This window comes from Eupeodes corollae, chromosome 3 (assembly GCF_945859685.1).
Source record: "Eupeodes corollae chromosome 3, idEupCoro1.1, whole genome shotgun sequence".
Taxonomy (NCBI): domain Eukaryota; kingdom Metazoa; phylum Arthropoda; class Insecta; order Diptera; family Syrphidae; genus Eupeodes; species Eupeodes corollae.
In genome coordinates, this window is record NC_079149.1 from 75,720,626 (window position 1) to 75,741,198 (window position 20,573).

The following is a 20,573-nucleotide window of genomic DNA, read 5'->3' on the forward strand; positions in this document are numbered from 1 at the left end:
GATTTCATTTAAAATTCACCTTATTAATAATTATATCGGTTGATGGACACACAACACAGGTTAGTTTTATTATTATTTTTTTTTTTAAATTAAGTCAAGATTTAAGGCATTAAATTGCTAGGAAAGCCAATTTTGTACCTTGGTGATTTTGAGCCACCTGTTGAAAAATTTTGTTTTCAAAAATGTTAATGCCATTTGATTTCTCATAAAAATGCTTGTAGGCTTTCGTGTTTTGTTAAAAAAGTTATTAGTTGAACTACCTGTACTAAACTGTACCTACTTATCTACTAATCTCAAACAAATTGCTAAGTGTACGGATATTATCACTGTCCGGATAGGAGTAGGAATTCCCTATGAAATTTTATGAAATACCTTCCTATACCTACCAATACCCTTTATATCTTAAATTTGAATTTGAGATCAAACTCACATCCCGAAAAAAAAATCACCTACCAATTGATATTTATCTACAAAAAAAAACTTTAAAGTTTAAACCAATCTAATCTTTAAATATTGCAGAAAAACTAAATGCCAAATAAAAGCAAAATACCTACCAGCCCCCTATTATTCTTCTTTACAAAGATCTGCAAGACAAAAATCGCATCGTAGCTTTGTATACATAATGCAAACCATTGTGCATATACTGGTATGTATGTATAAAGATCGTACACAAGGAGAAGCAGCCTTATGAATGTAAATAAAAACAAAAATCGGTAAAAGATCCTAAACCTTCCGACCACAACACTTTTAAAATACACATACACCACAACAGGGGTGACATAACACCCCAGCCAAGAAAATATATAAAACAAAAATTATTTAAAGTACAACATAAAATTTTTATTCAAGCATTACAATTAATATACTTTGTTGAAAACATAAAAAACTTAATTCATAAAAAAATAAATATTTTTACGAAAAACGGTAGAAAAAAGAATGAAGCAAAATCAAAATTCCAATACAAATAAAAATGCCTGGGGTGTTATAGCACCCCTGTTGTGGTCGGAAGGTTAAAAGGTGATGTAAGCATATACAAATTTCAGTCATCCCTTATTAGACACAATTTTGAAAAATTTTTGTTTTCTTTGCCGTTTTCCATATAAAAGTTCATTGATATAAAGCAAAAACAAAAACAAATTTCTCGACCTTCATATAAACGGTGATTTTTTAAGAGCTTGAGAACTTTTTTAAAAAAAAAACGCAATCTATGCAAAATCTCATCGATTATTTATTTGAAACGTTAGATTGGTCCATGACATTTACTTTTTAAAGATAATTTCATTTAAATGTTGACCGCGGCTGCGTCTTAGGTGGTCCATTCGGAAAGTCCAATTTTGGGTAACTTTTTCAAGCATTTCGGCCGGAATAGCCCGAATTTCTTCGGAAATGTTGTCTTCCAAAGCTGGAATAGTTGCTGGCTTATTTGTGTAGACTTTAGACTTGACGTAGCCCCACAAAAAATAGTCTAAAGGCGTCAAATCGCATGATCTTGGTGGCCAACTTACCGGTCCATTCCTTGAGATGAATTGTTCTCCGAAGTTTTCCCTCAAAATGGCCACAGAATCGCGAGCTGTGTGGCATGTACCGCCATCTTGTTGAAACCACATGTCAACCAAGTTCAGTTCTTCCATTTTTGGCAACAAAAAGTTTGTTAGCATTGAACGATAGCGATCGCCATTCACCGTAACGTTGCGTCCAACAGCATCTTCGAAAAAATACGGTCTAATGATTCCACCAGCGTACAAACACACCAAACAGTGCATTTTTCGGAATGCATGGGCAGTTCTTGAACGGATTCTGGTTGCTCTTCACTCCAAATGCGGCAATTTTGCTTATTTACGTAGCCATTCAACCAGAAATGAGCCTCATCGCTGAACAAAATTTGTCGATAAAAAAGCGGATTTTCTGCCAACTTTTCTAGGACCCATTCACTGAAAATTCGACGTTGTGGCAGATCGTTCGGCTTCAGTTCTTGCACGAGCTGTATTTTATACGGTTTTACACCAAGATCTTTGCGTAAAATCTTCCATGTGGTCGAATAACACAAACCCAATTGCTGCGAACGGCGACGAATCGACATTTCACGGTCTTCAGCAACAATCTCAGAAACAGACGCAATATTCTCTTCTGTACGCACTGTACGCATTCGTGTGGTTGGTTTAATGTCCAATAAAGTAAACTGAGTGCGAAACTTGGTCACAATCGCATTTATTGTTTGCTCACTTGGTCGATTATGTAGACCATAAATCGGACGTAAAGCGCGAAACACATTTCGAACCGAACACTGATTTTGGTAATAAAATTCAATGATTTGCAAGCGTTGCTCGTTAGTAAGTCTATTCATGATGAAATGTCAAAGCATACTGAGCATCTTTCTCTTTGACACCATGTCTGAAATCCCGCGTGATCTGTCAAATACTAATGCATGAAAATCATAACCTCAAAAAAATCACCTTTGCTTTGTATATGAAAACATATACAAGGATACACTCAAATAGAACGAAGGAAATTGTGTAGACATTTTGGGGGGAAAATTAATTTATCTCCTTTATTCTACTGGCTGCTTATGGAAATGGAAATAATATTTTTTTCTCGCTCCCACGAAATGTCTCCACTATCGATACTACCGCCAAGGCGCCAACGACTCGGCATCCGGTCGCCCTAAAAAAATGTTGCTCGTGAGAGAGTACTATAGTTTTCATATACAAAGCTACTACTGATTCTGCATATCTTCTGCAATTCATCTCATACTGTTCGATCGCAAAGCTAACATTATGAACATTTCTAACTAAGGTCTTAGTCAGATAGACGTGCTAGAACTGAGAGCACTCTCTAGCACAAAAGACATCGTGGATTGCACAAGACCAATACAAATTTCATTATCAACTAACTTGGTATGATCAAAAAGCACAAATCCTAAACAAGTTTTATTTTGTTGCCATTTGAATAGCTTCTTGTCACTGGTCTGAATTTTGTCAATTTTATTGGAAATTTAGTCAAGCAAAATCTCCCTTACGCTTAAATCAAGTCTACTTATGTATGTCAAAATATCACTTGATCATGGATTTTCATTCAATTGAAAGGTAAATTTTGCGATTCAAAGAATGCAGTTGACTGTAAATAAAGTATTGACGTTTTATTTTCTCCGTAATTTGCTCATAAACGATGTGAAATTTTTTTCTTTAATTAAGGTGTCTTTTATTTTTTTATGAGATTTAATAGTTTGTTTGATAGGAAGCATATTTCCATATTGGTGACAAAATTTGATTCATTTTTCTAGAGCTTATTGTTTATCGCGGTAAAGCGTTTATGTATTTATTTCTTTGTAAAACTTATAACAAGAATTTTGTTTGCAGGGTATTTTTTGGTTAGTACCTACTTATTTAAATTTGATTTATAAATCAAGTATAATCAACTATATCGTACGCAATTTTTATAAAGTTTATCCTAATCATACATTTAATTGAATTCAATTGTGACTGCAACCCTAGCTTGGTGATTTTTCGAACACATCCTTGATACAATTTACCGAAGTTTTGAATATTGTAAATTAATGAATTTATTATAATAAAATGATGTACACTGTACAGTATAGGCTGTTTTTATAACAAAACTAAGTATAGGTGTGCTTTAAACAAACGCTTTCAATACAAAAAAATAAAAAGATCTGAAAACAGCGAACAAAAAAAATAACTCTCAACTTTTGATGTTGGATTTCACATAAATATATACGGACCCAATGTCAAAATTACAAATGCCAATGGGTTTTGGAAGGTTAAACGGTTGAAAGTTTTTGAATATATTTATGTATATATTTCAAGAAACACGGGGGAGAGTACGATAACTTTTTCGCCAAGATATAATAATGGTTTGTGGTGAGGGGCTTAATATAAGCATTTTTTTTAATTATGGAAGGGGGGTCTATCTCCCCTCGTTTAGGCCGGGGATAATATTTTAAAATAACGGCAACACTTACAGTTATAAATTATACCGTTCTTTAAAACCAGAACTCTAGAATTCGAAATACTTTTCAAGTGAAGTATTATTTTTTAAATAATTGACATCAAAATGTATACATTTGTATTTAAAAACAAAGTTTCTTTAATTTTAAAAGAAACTTTGCATTCCTATATTTAAATTTGCACCCAACTCAAAGCTTATAGTGAGCCCAATCGAGGGGGAAGCATGGCCTTGTCTTAAATTGTATATATTCCTTTGTGACTTTAATACAGCTAATGCGGTTATTTGGAGTTTTTTTTTCTATACATATTTTCTATTTGTATTTTGTAACAAGATTTCCTTCTCTGAGAGTAAAAGTTGTTTGCTTTAGTTTTGTTTTTTTTTGGTTTTGATATTGTTAAAATTACTTTTTTAAGAGTTTTTTATCATTGATGATCATGGATGGCGGCTTGGAATCACATGTTCTAGGTGCTGACTCGAAGCTTCGAGAGCGTCAAAGACATTTAGTTGCAGACCCACACTTTCTTTTCCATCAATGCATGGGTAATCTTTCTTTACATTTAGTAAAAATTACAGTATTTGAGATCTCAAGTCGTTAAAGTTCTATGCAATTGATGAATGCACTATATGTTGTTTTGCGACATAAGATTGTTCTTTTCAGAAGCTTGTTCTTTTGCTGTCGTTCGTTACTTCATGGCTCGTAGAACTGGAGAACATTTTTTCAACACCTGTACTGTCGTGCGTTGTCAATACAGTTACGACTGGACTGGTGTTGTGTTTTCAAAGTACCTATAATATAAAAAAAATTTAAATGTGCATGAAATACATATTATGCACAATGTTTAATATCAATAATTTGTTTTTAATCCAGATTCCTTAAATGCAAAAGTAGATTTACATGCACCCATCATATAGTTTTACTATGATCATGAGAAAAATAACACTCAAACTGATTTTATGTTTTTTTCAGAAATATTGAATTTGAAGAAGAGAAAGAGATAATTTAAAACAGTAAATGTTGCCGTTCTTTTTTATTATTAGATTTTAGATCTCCGGCCTAAACGAAGGGAGTTGACCTCCCTTCCATAATAAAAACGCTTGTATTAAGTCTCTCTGCCAAAAACCGTTATTTTTGTTTTTCTATGTCCGATTTGTGCATTATCGTGTTCAATTATTTATCTTAAATAAATGTCTGATCCTGGTTAATACTTTGTACCTAAGTGCTTTGTAAGTGATCGAATACCATTTAAATATTGATCATATGTAAGTACTTATGTATGCATACTCGAGACATGCAAGGGCTTGCACGACCACTCTAATTTTTGCAAGTTGTGGTGTTTCTACGCTTAAGATTAGCCCCTGACTGACTTGTGGAAAATGATAACAGGCTTATTCAAGTGTTCATGGTCTTTAAATCAAAATCTGAATTGGCTTTAAGATTTCAATTAACATTGATAGTATGCGTTGGAGTGGCATTTGGTAAATGAAATAAACAAATAAATAACTGAAAAAAGAACCTTTTAATTAAATTCCAAGCACTTACTATTGAAACTTTTTTATAATTTATTAAAATACAGAAACAACTAAATAGTAGTCTGATTTAACTTTTTTAATCGATGGAACAAATTAACATTCTGCCCCATTAAACAAATATTTTTAATAAAACAAACAGGATTAATATTCTACCTACCTTATCATTTGGAATGATGGTTAGTGCATAGGGCTTTCATGTCTGTGCCACCTAAAAGTTTTTTTTCGCGTTTACTGCCTCTGCGAGGAATTGATAAATCTCCAGGATAAATTGCTGTCATAAAAAGTGCTTTTTAATTAGCCGTTTAGATTCGGCATTAAGGATGAAGATCCCCTCCATTCCTGACATGACTCTCACACCTAATCAATAGAAATATGATAAGTTAAAATTGTATCTTCCTCAATTGGTAGGTACCTATCTCCAACCATTTGAGATATTTCAAAATCTTTACTACCGACTGCAAGTACAATCAAAAAATGAATGAACAGAACTCAACTTCATTCTTATGGCAACCGCGCCGCGAGCACGTTTGCAGCGGTTGATTCGTTGAATTTAATTTTAAATGACTAGGCCATACATTTTGTCCGAAACGGCCGCTATATCGCGGTCAATATTCACTCTGAGCTCTTCCAACGTCGTGGACCTGCAGGCATAAACCAATGACTTAACTAAGCCCGAATGAAGTAGCCAAGACACGTTTAATCGTACGAGGCGACCAATCTACTGGGCCATATCTTGAGATTACACTGGCCATTCACAGTAACGTAATGATCGTCCGAATAATAACTCATATTTTGCTTATTGACGAACACATTAAGCCAAAAATGGGCTCCGTCACGAAAAATAAGCTCTTAAGGTTGCAGTCACCGACTCGTATTTCATTAGAAAATTCACGTAAAATAGTAACATTCCAGACAATCCATATAAACTACCCAGGATGTCTCCTAGTTATGAAAATAGTGGCAACGCTACCTCTTCACAAAATTGATTTTTTTTTCTGCTTACATGTGCACAGTGCACAGTCGCATTTTAGGCAGATGTGATCATGCGTTGAGCCGTTGAGTTAAGCAAAAAGAAAAAAAAACACAAATAAGAGCACTGTTCTTCCCCTACCTACATATAGGTATATAAATTAAATGAATTCCTCCCCATATTTTCATACACATATGTACATACATAAATGTATCATACAACGTTTATTTAAAAAACTTGTTTGAAAATAGGAAGCGTGTGTTGTATTCATTGTTCGTTTTCGGGGTCTAGATCTGATATGAAAAATGGTGGTTTAAACTGTTCACGCACATTAAAGTTGCAGCAGCCACACGAACAAAAAGAACTCGATTTTGGTGCATGCCAGTCTGCTTTTTCGAGGGGTTGAGGCGGCTTCGTATATGTAAAAGGCACAAGTTCATCACGGTCTGCGGAAGAGACACACCGATTTCGGCTTTCGACGGGTTCACATCACATCATTTTATTAGTGTATTCGAATAAACTAAAAACTATTTATAAATTGTATTATTTTATATAAGAACTAATTAAAAATGAACGGTAAACTGATTTATAAGAGAAAAAGTGAAGAACAACAACTCATGTCGTTGGAATCAAAACGAGGAAGAAATGATCATGAGTGCCATGACCAAAACAGAAGGCCGTTGGTAATGAGTGGAAACGAAAATACCCCACCTTCTTCTCCATCTCCACCTAATTCAATTCAATTTGAGGAGGGCACGAGCTCGAGGGAAAATCCAAAGCATAAAATCCTTCTGGAAGCTCTACAGAAGATCATGGATCTTCAAAAGGAGCTTGATGACTTCGAAAACGATTTGGAATACAGTGATGAATTTGGTTCAGAACAAAACGAGGAATTTGATGACGCTGAGTTGTCTTTCTGTTTGAACAACCAACAATGGCAAAAGAATGAGGCTGAAGCTCTAGGATTTGCTATATGTGCTCGTGAAACATTAATGTTCCTCCAACAAGAGGGAATCCCACCTGATAGTCTTATCTACAAGTCGTTACGCGAAAAACTAGTTGGACGAGTCCCTAAGGATATACCTTCATAATAATGCCGAATCAATCAAAGAATACATCCAAAGAGATCAAGACTTGAACATCTAGTCTCTTAAACACATTCTAGTCATAGTTTTAAGTTGATAACCTATTCTATTTACGTGAATAAAGTGCTAATTACCAAATAACAAAAGAAGATACAATTGGTTTAAAATTTTAATTTATTGCATTTAAAAACATTAAGAATTATAAGATATATTAAAAATGACCCACGTAAGTAAATATTAAACTTACTATGGTATCTTTTATAATATCAAATGACTAGTTTCAAAAAAAAATATAACACCTGGAATTAGGAAACGTAGCTGTGAAACAATTATGCTGTCATCCGCTGCTTCGCTTTAAGTTGTATTTGTACTTTGTACATTGCCCCTGCTTCCTCCTTTTATTTATTTTACAATCATAGGGGTTCAGCTACACCTGCAATCACTCCAGAACGGTAAGACAAACTGGGTCCTGTAAATGCGGCCAGCCATATTCGTTTGGTGTCTATTTGATTGTAGGTTGAGGTAGGAGATTGGTTTTGATGATTGTCAATTGCAATACGAAGCATCTGTTCGTAAATGTTCAATGCCATCTGCGGGCGGGAACACAAACTCGATTCCATTTGTTGTGTATAATGCATTTGCTTTTCGGTTGGAATGAGATCCTGGGGTTTAGTTTCTATGCTTTCAAATGGAAATGGTAGCATCTGTAAGCATATGAATAAGATTCTAATTAGAATTAGGGATCAACAGAATTTCAAATAAATAATTTAAAATAAATATTACAGTAAATACGCAAACACGGGTCACGGTGTTTATGTTTTCATACTTCTCCGAAACAGCTGTAACGATTTTTATTGCGTTTTCTGTATGTAGGTAATTAAAATTATATTTTATATTGGTAGGTGTCCCTGTCCATAGTTTTATATTCGGCATCTTAAATGTTTACCTTCCCTCTTCTTTTCTAATAGCGATTTTAGAATTTATGTAGGTAGGTATTCATAATTGAATTGGAAAGCATTACTCGTTAGATTGTCAAATTCACAGTGACAACACCAGTCAACGAAGTTTTCTAACTGAAAATCTAGCTTTAAAACCACTCTCTCACGTTATTAAATTCGACAATTGCTACCACATCGTCTATTTCCAAAAATAGAAACTTTTGCTGCATCCAAATTTAATGTTTTTATTCTATTTATTATTAATTATTTCCGGTAAGATGTACATTTTTGTTTTAACACTTTTTGCAGAGAGAAGAAAATTCAGAAAATGTTGTCTTTTCTTTTATACAAATCAGAAATGTATGGAATCTTCAACAAGTACTGCATCGAAAACTTGATCTACTTGCCTCATTTTAAAGTAAATATTTGTGGCCCGTTCTTAGTGCAAGACTTTTGACATGTTTTGGTTGAATTAAAAACGAAAATCATGATTTAAGTTTAGAATTTCTAACTACACTGTTTTATTGTGTTGTATTTTTATTAATTCATTTAAATATAGGTATAATAAAAAACAATACATTAACCCAGACCAAATAAATTTCACCAATGTTTTTTATGAATATGGTTTTCCAGAAGAAATAAAACTCATATAATTTAATGTTATGGCCAAGAATTTAGCTTTATTATATAGTAAAGGGTTTGCCATTATGCTTAAAAGTGGTTTTGAGTAAGTGGCCGCCGCAGTAGGCTTGAATTAGTTCAAGTTTTCGACCATTTTTTGCAGTAATTGGTTTACGGCTCTAAGCTATAAAGCGCAGAGTATTCTCTTGCAGGGCGTCGACCGTATTGGGCTTATATGGGTAGTCAGGCGACAAAACTCCACAAAAAATAGTCCAGTGGTGTTAAATATTAAGATCTCGGAAGTTTCCTTCAATAAATTAATAAAATTAATGCTCCGCGTGAATTGAACCATTATTTTAAAAATAAATTTGCCCGAGTTGCAGATGTTGTTCAGGAGTTAGTCTATTAATTAAGAAATAGAAACCTAACTGAGCATTAATCAAGTAACAGCTATAAAAAATATCAACTCCGAAAAAATGTTGGAAAAAACATTAAACATAAAAATATAGAAACCTTTGACCAAAATGTTTGAAAAGTTAACCAAAAGTAATATAGAAAGCATTGGGTGTGTGTAACACTTTTAAAATAATACATTGTGCCAACGGTGGGTGGTATGTACATAATTGAATTTGTGTACGAATAGAGAACATTGTAGGTATTTACATAATATGTATTAACATTTGTATGTATGTAAATCTGTAATAGAATATAAGGAAATAACGAGAACATTCCAACACAAGTAGAACTGAAGCATTATACAACTGCACTTCTAATGAATATACATTTTTTGGACAGTTATCTTGTGCAACCAAACAAATTAAAGAATATTTACGAGTTATCATAGAATCCTAATTTTTAACTTCCCATAGGATTTGAAATTTCTCAACGTTTCAAATGAAGGATTTTTAGAAATATGTTTGTTTGTGCGTGTGTACACGTTCAGGGTACCATTTTCCATATCTCTAGCCAACCAGTGGACATATCGACTTCAAATAAATTTTCTTTTACAGGATTTCCTTTATTGTACAAAAGAATTGTATGTAACGATTAATGACGTTTTAGGCGTCTTCTAAATTGAAGTAACAGTTTTCTTTACAAAAAAAAAAAACACTACTCAAAATTTTATGACTGAAATATCTTTAAAAAAAAATTAAAAATATTGCCTTCAAACGAAATTTATCTTTTATCATTTATTAAACATTTTATAAAACTCAATTTTCTCAATAAAAATAAGAATCTACAAACCTTTAAAAATATGCTGATAAAATTGATAAACATTTCGACTAAAAATGTCGGGATTAAAAAAAATATTAATTCAAACTTATGTTATCATATGCAAAAAACTGTTGCCAACTTTCTTTATTTTTTAGAAAAAATTCAATTGACAATTTATTTTACAACAGAAGAAAATCTACACAAACAACTAAAAACTGATAAATTATATGTTTTTTCAACCTAAGTACCTATTATGAGAAGAAAGGGAGATATTGACTTCAAAATTTGTATCCCAGCCACTTTTCTTTTCTCTTACTTTCAGTTATAAGTTTTATCACTGAGAATGCTTTCAATTTATTCTTGAAGGCATGATAAGTTGGTAGCAGTTGATCTTGAATGTCGTTTTAATGTCTATTGGTAGCAGGTAAGAAGGTCAAAAGGAAAAGAATTTTCTCTTGGTACGAAAAAAAAAACATTAAAGAATTTTGTAAAAATGTTGTTTTATAATTCTTAACATTCAGCTTGTAAATATATGCAAATGTATGTAGGTAGTAGTGTAAAATACATATTTTGCTCCTGTCCGTGAGAACGCAAAAAAAAAAATACGAATGTTGGTACGGGCATTTTTTATGAATGGGTGTGTACATAGGTTTTTTTCAAATGTTGTCATTCGGTGTTATTCAATTTTTTTAAAATACCTACAACAATCCGTCTTTAAAAACATTTTGAAAAGCAATCAACTGTGAAAAATAAATAGATTAGAATAGTGTCATGTCAAATATTTTTGAGTTATTAGATCAGAAAGTCAACCACACAATCGATCGCAGGGATACAATTGAGATATCGAAAAATGTCATCGACTTTTGTTTCGAAATTTGTAAGTCCTTGTTCTTGAAAGCAATACTATAGCAGAAATTGTATAACTTAGACACAAAATCAACGACTTTTAATACACATTTACGTAGGTACCTACATACATATATATCATACCTATTTTATGTGTAGGTAAGGTTAACAATTAATACTTTTTTGCACTTATTATTGAGGTAAGTTTTTTTATTGTAAATACTTTTATTATCAACTAGTAAAGTTTCGATTTCCGGTTATAAACATAGGTTTTGGGTATAATTAATTCTCACACTGAGAAGAATAGGCCAATGCAAAGAAACATCCACATAATTAATTCTATGTCAATGAATCAATCTGGACTTTGAAATTGCTTCCATAGACCGCAAAAACACTTACCTTTAAAATTAATATTTACAGGTACTTGATTTTATCTCTTATTTTGTAACGACACAGTAAAACTTCCGATTTTGTTCTTACTATTGTATCAACTATTCCTTTTTATATAATTATGTTTTTGACTAATTCAATTGAAATGTAATTGAAACCAAAACATACTCGTATGTTGCCCGTCCACAAAAATAACAGAACAAGGCAAACGCCGTACCGATACTGCAATGGTGTGCATAGCACACAAAACGGTAAAGTCCATTCTTAAAATAGGTGTATATACCTATATAAAAAAAAAACTCAAACTAAGCTGGATATAATAACATCTGGCAATTGTTCCTGTTTTTCTTTTCAAATTTGAGTGTAAATTAACACACTCGCACGGCCATATAAAAGCAAACAGCACGTCAAGGATGAATAATAAAGGCTCAACACACAATGGTGTATCTAACTCGAAATGAAATATCCTTCATTTACGATTCAGGAATTTAGCTAAAAAAAGGAAAGGGTCTTACAAAAATATGTTAGGTTAATTTCTGGAATAAAACAAAATGTAAATAGGTACCTATATAGCATTAGGTATAACTTATAAGTTAAGGTACCTAACCTAGATGGCTAGTTAGGGTGCCCACGTCCTGCGTTTCTCTTCGAAAGAGAATATGTTTTCTTTCTCTTTTTTATTTGTTGCTTTTTTTTTACACTTATTTTCTTTGAAGATTTTGGTACTGTTTGTATGCTGGTGAAGACAATATTATTCAGTTTAGTTAAGTTTTTAGTTTAGTTTAGTTTAGTTAATTCATCAAAGTTAGAACAGATCCTTTAGTGATTACTAGATAATATAATACACACTATTTAAAATTTTAAAAATTACCACCAGAAAAGTTATTTAGAATTAACAATAAATTTGATTTAAATAAATATCTACTAACATTGAAATCAATCATGTTGCAAACAGTATTTGTTTCTCTTTAACACCTGGAGATTGGTTCATTGGAAGCATACACAGTTCTATGATATGGAGCATTAAAAAACGGTTGGTTTCGAAGCAATCTCGCAGGAACAATAATCCCAATTAGAGCTAAAATGTATGAACAATCAATATGATCTGCTACTATGTCACGAATGAACATAACTTCTGTGAACTTTTTACGAATGTTAAGAGGTAAAATACCAAGCAGTTTACACCTCGTTTCATAGGTAGGAAGATCTATGTCCCATTGAAGGCTTTTCACTACAACTCTCGTAAATAGTTTTTGGATTTTTATGATTCTAAATGAATGAAGAAAATATGATGGATTAAAGATTACACTGCAGTATTCAAGATTAGACCTAATAAACGCAAAATATAAACACTTTAAGGTGTGCGGATCGGAAAACTCCTTTGAGTTTCGTAATATGAAACCTAACATTGAACTGCCTTTAGCAACTAAAAAATCTACATATATGCTTTACAAAATCAAGTTTTTTTTGTCAAAAATCACACCAAGATCTTTTTTAAAGGTTTTAACGGATAATGGCATATGATTGATTTTATATTTTTTTATTGGACAACGGTTTCCAGAAAACTTTAGGCTTTGGCATTTGGAAATGTTGAAATGTAAAGAGTTAGCTAAACAACTGTCCGAAAAAAGATCAAGATCTTTTTGCAGAATCACACTCAACACAAAACAGATTTTGATTGTATAGAAATTTATTTAAAGTATCAAATTCTTTTTGTAAAATTTGATATTGTTTATATAATTCACGATCATTATTAGACTTGCGAAATTGCTTGTAAACCTAATTTTGTAAGTAATTAATATTTATGATACTTTTATTGAACCACACAGGTTTTTGGTTATTGATTTTCCTAATATTAAGAACATTTATGAATAAATTATAGCACTCATTTAAATATCTATTGGTGAACAATGTTTGCCAATTTGTACAACCCAGAAAATCATAAATTGCATTCAAATTAGCTTCAGCAAGATTGTAATTCAAATTTAAGTCTGAAGCCACAGGTGAAAGATAATAATAAAATTTTAAATGCAAACTGAGTGCAACAAGATTTATTGTATTGGCGAAAGCATCAATAAAAACCAAACAAACTTTAGCACACATATTTGTAGATTAATACCCAAATGAAATCGATAAAATTGCAAAAAAAACAAGTTATCGCAGAACTGAACTTATGTCATTTAATGTTTACAGATTAGTAATTAATAACGTTAATAATCTATATACGGGAAAAAAAATAATGGTATTGCAATATATGCATGTATCCTCGAATGGAATAGGCAAGGTATTCATCTACTTGGGTTTCACCTGTTGTTCCGAAACAGATGGCCTGTTATAAAGTGTGTGTCAGTCAAAAAATCGCTCTTGACCCACGAATATTTCTATAGTCAACTCTTAATTACCAGAAATTGGAATTATAACAAGCAATGCAACTAAAATAGACGTACATCCTAGAAAAATTACCGTATTAGATTCATTGGAAAATTCTTTGCAAAATCTATTATCCATCTGTAGTTGAATGACCCAACACATGCAAACCCTTGAAGAAGTTTATTAAGTTTAGATACATTTCTCTCAAAGTTGTGATATTTATAGCACTATAATTAAAAACCCAAAATTGAAAGTTATACTGTTGGAAATAGGTATAAGAAAACAGTGTTTCCTGGTTGTTGTTTATCTTTTATAGTTCTACAAAAAAAAAATTATGGTAACATGAAAAAGTAGCACCAATTCTTCAGCTTTTCAATTTTTTTTTAAGTTTACAACCCTGATCTTCGGATGTGGATTTTCAAGGAAAATGATAATTAAATTCAAACCTGAACAGCATTGTTGAATGGGCAATCAAACACCTGCCTACTGGCACCATTCCCACTATCCAAAACAAAAATATATGAATATATACGTATAAATCCTTCGTACGTATCACCCTACAAAACCCCATTTGTTACAATCGTTGTATTTGTAATGTCGTGTGAATTAAAAAAAAAAATTGGATTGATTTTAAGCATACATATTAATAACTGTTGAGATTTGGGTGCAACACATATAATCACTTAATGGATTCTGTTCCCTTTGTTCGCTCCAGCTTCTATGCGAACCAAGATGGCTACTGATAATTCTTCATTAGAATATTTTTGCCACTATCCTCAAAATTCTAAGTAGGTATATGTATCTGCAACCACCTCTTGTGGAAGGAGGTGGTTGGCGATGTGGCCAAAAATTCCGCTTAATGTTTGGGGTTTCTAAAGCAATGCACGAAGTTTTTCTATTTATGTGATCTAGCTGTCATCTATAAGACGTATACCACGTTTAAAACTTGAGTATAATTCCCATCTCTATGCTTCAACTTATACTTAAGTCTCTTGGATGATATTGAACGTAGAGTATTCAAATTGATTGGTGATGATATCATCGATAAATAGTTTACGTCACTGGAACATCGCCGTAAAGTTTATTTCATTCCCTTTTTAACCTTTATTTTAAAAGATTGTGGTCTAGAGAAATTGCTAGTTGCATTCTTCCCCTCAAGCAATGCAACTCGTGGTTCAATGAATGCTCATCGGTCTCATAAGTATACCCTCAAGGTCAACTTTGGTCATGCTGTGCAGTAAGAAGATTATATATTTAGCCGTACTGTGTGAATATCAAATGTTTTATCACATTCTGTCTTGCCCGGTCATTGCAATTTTTAGGAATTCAAAAACAATTTGCCTCCTTTCATACCCTCTCTACCATTCCTAATACTCACACAGGCTCTAGGCATAATGATTTTATTTGTATTTATTGCAATATAATTCATAAATATGAATAACTTCTATTTGTACTACTTACCCATGTAAAGTTGCTTTTTTTCAAGAAGAAATAAAACTTATATCAAATATTTAATTACTAGAAGCAAATGTCACCCACATCAACATCCACCACTTCAGGCACGAACAAGTCATAAATCATGTCTCTAGTGGTCTATTGTAATTATTGACTATTGAATTTAAATTTATGGCCATAGAACACATTAAACAGTGACTTTTTGAGCGTGTAATAGCCAGCGTCTAAATAATGGCTTGTTGATTATTATCAAGCCAAATACTATAAGTTTGCTTATTAACGTACCCATATTAAAGCCAAAACAAGTTTCATAACTGAACACAATTTTCTTGGGAAAATCGGGATAGTGGTCATCTTATTTTAGGCCCATTCGGCTTGAATTCTTGTACGAGTTGGTTTAACAAGTGAATGGGCACAGCTCCAAATTTTGGAGCTGTCTTCTTCGATACAGAAGCAATAGCGTCTTCGATGTACTGTACAGGATCTTTGGAGGATGTGCACTATCCATGGTGCGAAATCAATTCATGTTCCTCGAATTATTGATATTATCGGGAATATATCGACCGAATATTAGACGCAGCGGACGATGCGTTGGGCAAACACTATTATTTTTTTAATCAGTTTGCACAATTTGCAAAAATTGTTTAGGAGTAAGTCTAATCTATTCATGGCAAACTAAATTGATCATAAATCAAGTGACAGCTGTAAAAAAAAAAACGAAATACGAAATTATTATTGCCTGGACGAAAAACAAAAAAGAAACAAACGTTACTTGTTTTGTTTGTGTGTCAATAGTAATATTAAACAATAAAACAAATTTGCGAAGTAAATTTATTAATTATTTTAATGTAAGCCATATAATCGTTTATATTGTAAGTTACGTTAAAATAACTTATATTAGAGCGTCTGTGTGAACAAGGTTAACTAGCGCACAGCACATTCCAATATAGTATGTGAAAAACAAAACACGTGGGTGTTGCCTAGATTGGTGTGAAATGATTAAACGATCTAGAAACTAGTTATCATATAAGAATTAACTATGTACATACTTATATTTTTCTCAACTTTGTATCATTAAATGGTAGAACTTATCGAAAAAAGTTTTAAATCAACTTGATTTATGAATTAAAAAAAATACTTATATTTTAATGGTAATTAAACAGCATTATGAGTATGATAAAGGTGACATAGCTTTAGACCTGAAGTCAATAAATGAAACAAAAGCAAACAGTTTAAAAAAGCTGACTCATTACATAGGAATTGAACTTGCACGGTAATTCTATGTTTTTAATAATATAATATATATAATAACCCAGTGTCCTGGTGTTTGTTTCCAATAAATTCTAAGCCGAGTAAACCAAAAGTTGGCATTTATATTATCTAGTGGAATTGGGCTGGCATTTACACATACGTACTTTGGTCAAATTTAAAAGATAGGACGGCTTTTATTTCAATTTATGGTCGCAATATTTGTTAATTAACAATAAAATATCGATTTTTGTTATTCATTGTAAGTTATATGAGTCTCAAACTGAAGGCGCCTTCAATCAGTTTTTCTAAAGAAAACTATAGATATTTCATAGATGGCGCAACGTTGTTACCTCGGATAATTGATGTTTATGTACCGCTATTCATGTAGAAATGTAATTATAAAACATAATATTAACAATAGAATAAGTATCCTACTAACAACTAACACATACACTTATGATGAGCCTCTGGTCGTAGTTTGAAGCTTGCTATAAGCTAACTACTTTCTAAAAATTCTGAAGTATATGTCATGACACGTATTTATCAAGATGTACATAACTATCTTAAAGGTTTTTGGTTTATTACTTTGTGTTAATTTTTTTTTAAAGCAATTACGTGATATTGGTAACGATGAAATGGAATTGCATCAGGATTGGTTTTCTTCATTGAAACAACTCGTTTGAATTTTGTTGGAAAAAATTCCTAATTGAAATCCACCGACAAATTTTTACTGAAAGAAATATGTCATGCGGGAATTGTGAGAAATTGAAACACAAATCAGTGTAACAATTCGTTCCAATTTTATACCAGTTGTTCAGGAAAATGAATTTCCGTCCGGAAAATAGAAATGTTCAATCAAACTTTTTTCTCAAAAGTAATTCCTTGCGTGATTTTTTATTGATCTGTAGATAATTTTCATTTCTAATTAAAGAGAAACCTTTGTATATATATTTCAAATCTATATACAAAAGAACAAAGACATTCAAATATATATTTAAAACATTTTCCGGATTGCTTTCAATGATAGGTGGATTTAATGTCATTCAAGTCCATCGATGATTCTGTAGATGAATACAAGACAGTGAGTTTTCCAATTGAATTCTTAAACTCTTCTGATATGTCTATAAGAAATGCCACCACACAATCTTCGATTGAAAATTGTATCACCGATTATTCTACTGCGTATTTTGAACCCTCCTAAACTATACAACAGTACACGTTTTGTGAACAAAATAATCACTTGTTTTGTTGCTACGTATTTCTATAATACCATCAGATTCTAAAATACCATTCAAAAGACCAATCGGCTTTTATTTATTTAACAGGAACTGTGATTTATTACAATTAAAGATATTAAGAGTGTTTATTAAATATATAACAATACACTGTGACATTATATTAAATTGATATGAATACACAAAATTTTATTTTTATAAATTAAAACAAAAAAAGGAACAAACATTTAAAACAAAAAAAGTAGGTTCTACTAAAAATTATTAATTTAAAATCTCTGAGCGACAAAGGCAAAATAAAATCATATCGAGAACTAGACCTAAGAAAATGAGTCATTATTAAGAAGACATATTGACGGAATTTCGAAAACAACGGTAAAATGTACATATATAACCATTCGAGCAGCGTCTAATTCTCATAATTTCGCCTCAAAATTTAAAACAAAAATTAGTGTAAAATGTAGTTTATACAAGGTATATTTTTTTATTTTTAAAAGTCCATCTACATATACATATGTGTATGAAGTTTTTCCTAGACTGAGATTAAGCCTTGAAATTTTACTTTCTTAAAGTTTACACTTTCAAAATTAAAAATGGCCGTTGGAAAATGGTAAGTTTTAATCGAAAGGAAATTGTTTTAAAACATTAGTAATTTCAATTTTTCAATTCAAGTTGTTTTGTTGTTCTATTGAAAAGAACAGAACAAATAAAAACACAAGAAATTATACAAATTATGACAATCAGAAAAACGTTTTTTTTACTGATGTGCAGCATATACATATAAATTATGTGCAAATGTCGGCTGCTTTAATTTCACTTGAAATGATATAGAAAAATATTATTATTAAATCAACTCGATTTTAAATTTGGATCTCGATTTCATTTTGCTCGATTTCTGGAACCTATCTGTATAATTAAAAAAACTAACGTAATAATGTGATTTTATAAGTCAGATTCTTATTTGATTGTTAGTTACAAAAACTTTGCTAGGTTCATAAAATTGAAGTCAGTTAGGTTTCCTTCTACCTACCAACTTAAGAAATCTTAAAAAACAAATATGTCAACAACTTATATAACGACTAAACTGAATGCTTTAACATAAAACAATCCTCAAAATTGCAACGTGGAATAAAAAAAGTCTTTTACAATTAATTGATTAGAATAGTCGTAATAATTATTAAATATTTATGTGGCTCCGTAGATATATAACAAAGCTAGGGGAGGATCAGCAGTACCCATACAAAAGTGCGTAACACAATACTAAGAACCAACGTTTACCAAAGAAAACATGCAAATAGCAACACTTACTTTCAAATATAGAGTTAAACATAGGACTCATCATCATGTGAACTTTATAAGGTTTTATAACCCGCATAAGAACCTAACTTATATAAACGCACATTTAAGGTAAAGTTCCTACTTATCCAGGTTTCTTTTATGGATTGGTTCTGATTCTCTTTCTTTATCACGAGTTAATTCTTTTTTTGCGCTCGTGTAACCAAGCACAAAGATTGTGCATATCTTTTCACTTTTCACCGCTATGCGAGAACCATACAATTGTCGGGCAATTGGTTAACAAGTCCTTACCACTCAATTTCAAAACAAATAGTTTTCTCCACCTTGCTTGATCTAATCGAATCACTGTGTGCCGCACAATTGATTGATGATATTTATCATTGCCTAGGCATTTGTCTTATTGTATAGTTGTGAAATATGTTGGAAAGCCTTAAATTGTATTCGAGGCCGAGTGTCAAACGTGTTGGTTTCATTAATAGTAATAATTTTAAGATAGTGAATCTACTACCATAATTTGTTTGAATGATTACTTACTTGCTTAAGGTGGCAATACAGTCCTGTGTGAACTAGGGCGTTACCCAACAAACTTCTCCATCTTGCTCGGTCTCTAGCTAGATGTCTCCAATTTCGCGTTCCACTTTCCACTTGTGGGGGCCACCTGATCCGCGGTCTTCCTCTACTGCACTGGCCTTTGGGTGTGGATTCGAAGACTTTCCGGGCCAGAGCATTGGTTTCCATGCGCTCTACGTGACCCAGCCATCTTAGTCGTTGGACTTTTACCCTTCTGGCTAAGTCTACGTCGCTGTACAGCCCGTACAGCTCGTCGTTCCATCTTCTCCTCCACTCCCCTTCGATGCATACGGGACCGTAAATCACACGAAGAACTTTTCTCTCAAAACAACCCAAGGTGCTTTCATCCTTTTGTCATAGTCCATGATTCTGCACCGTATACAACGGGGACGATAAGGGTCTTATATAGCGACACTTTGGTCCCTCGAGACAGGACTATACCACTCAATTGCTTTCTTAGCATAAAGAAACAGCGGTTAGCAAGAGTTAAGCATTATTCACATGAGCACGACCAACGACCAACGAATGAACGAATATTCGTCGATTTTGACATTTCTTTCACATGAGAATTTTTAATTTGTCGCGAATAAAGTTTGACTTTGATCACCGAAACCAAAACAAGAATGAATTTTGTAGGTTAAGTACGCGCGATTATTTTATTCGTTGCGAGTGTGGATAATGTGGAACGCGAATAAAGTTTGACAGTTCGTATCTACTTCAATTTTATTCGCGACGAATAAATTTGTTTTCTTAAATTTATTAATATATGATATTGAAAAGTAAAAGTATGCATCATAAATCAAATAGAAACTACATTGCTATCGTTTTGTTAAGAATTTGT

The 20,573-nt window shown here is 32.2% G+C and overlaps 1 protein-coding gene across 1 annotated transcript; it reads left to right on the forward strand.

Moving 5' to 3' along the window:
• Positions 1 to 6,821: 6,821 nt before the first annotated feature.
• LOC129951726 (uncharacterized) lies at positions 6,822 to 7,692 on the forward strand. The gene has a single exon (XM_056064030.1). It carries the CDS (start codon positions 7,033 to 7,035, stop codon positions 7,552 to 7,554), a length of 522 nt encoding a protein of 173 aa, XP_055920005.1. The 5' UTR covers positions 6,822 to 7,032; the 3' UTR covers positions 7,555 to 7,692.
• Positions 7,693 to 20,573: the final 12,881 nt, after the last annotated feature.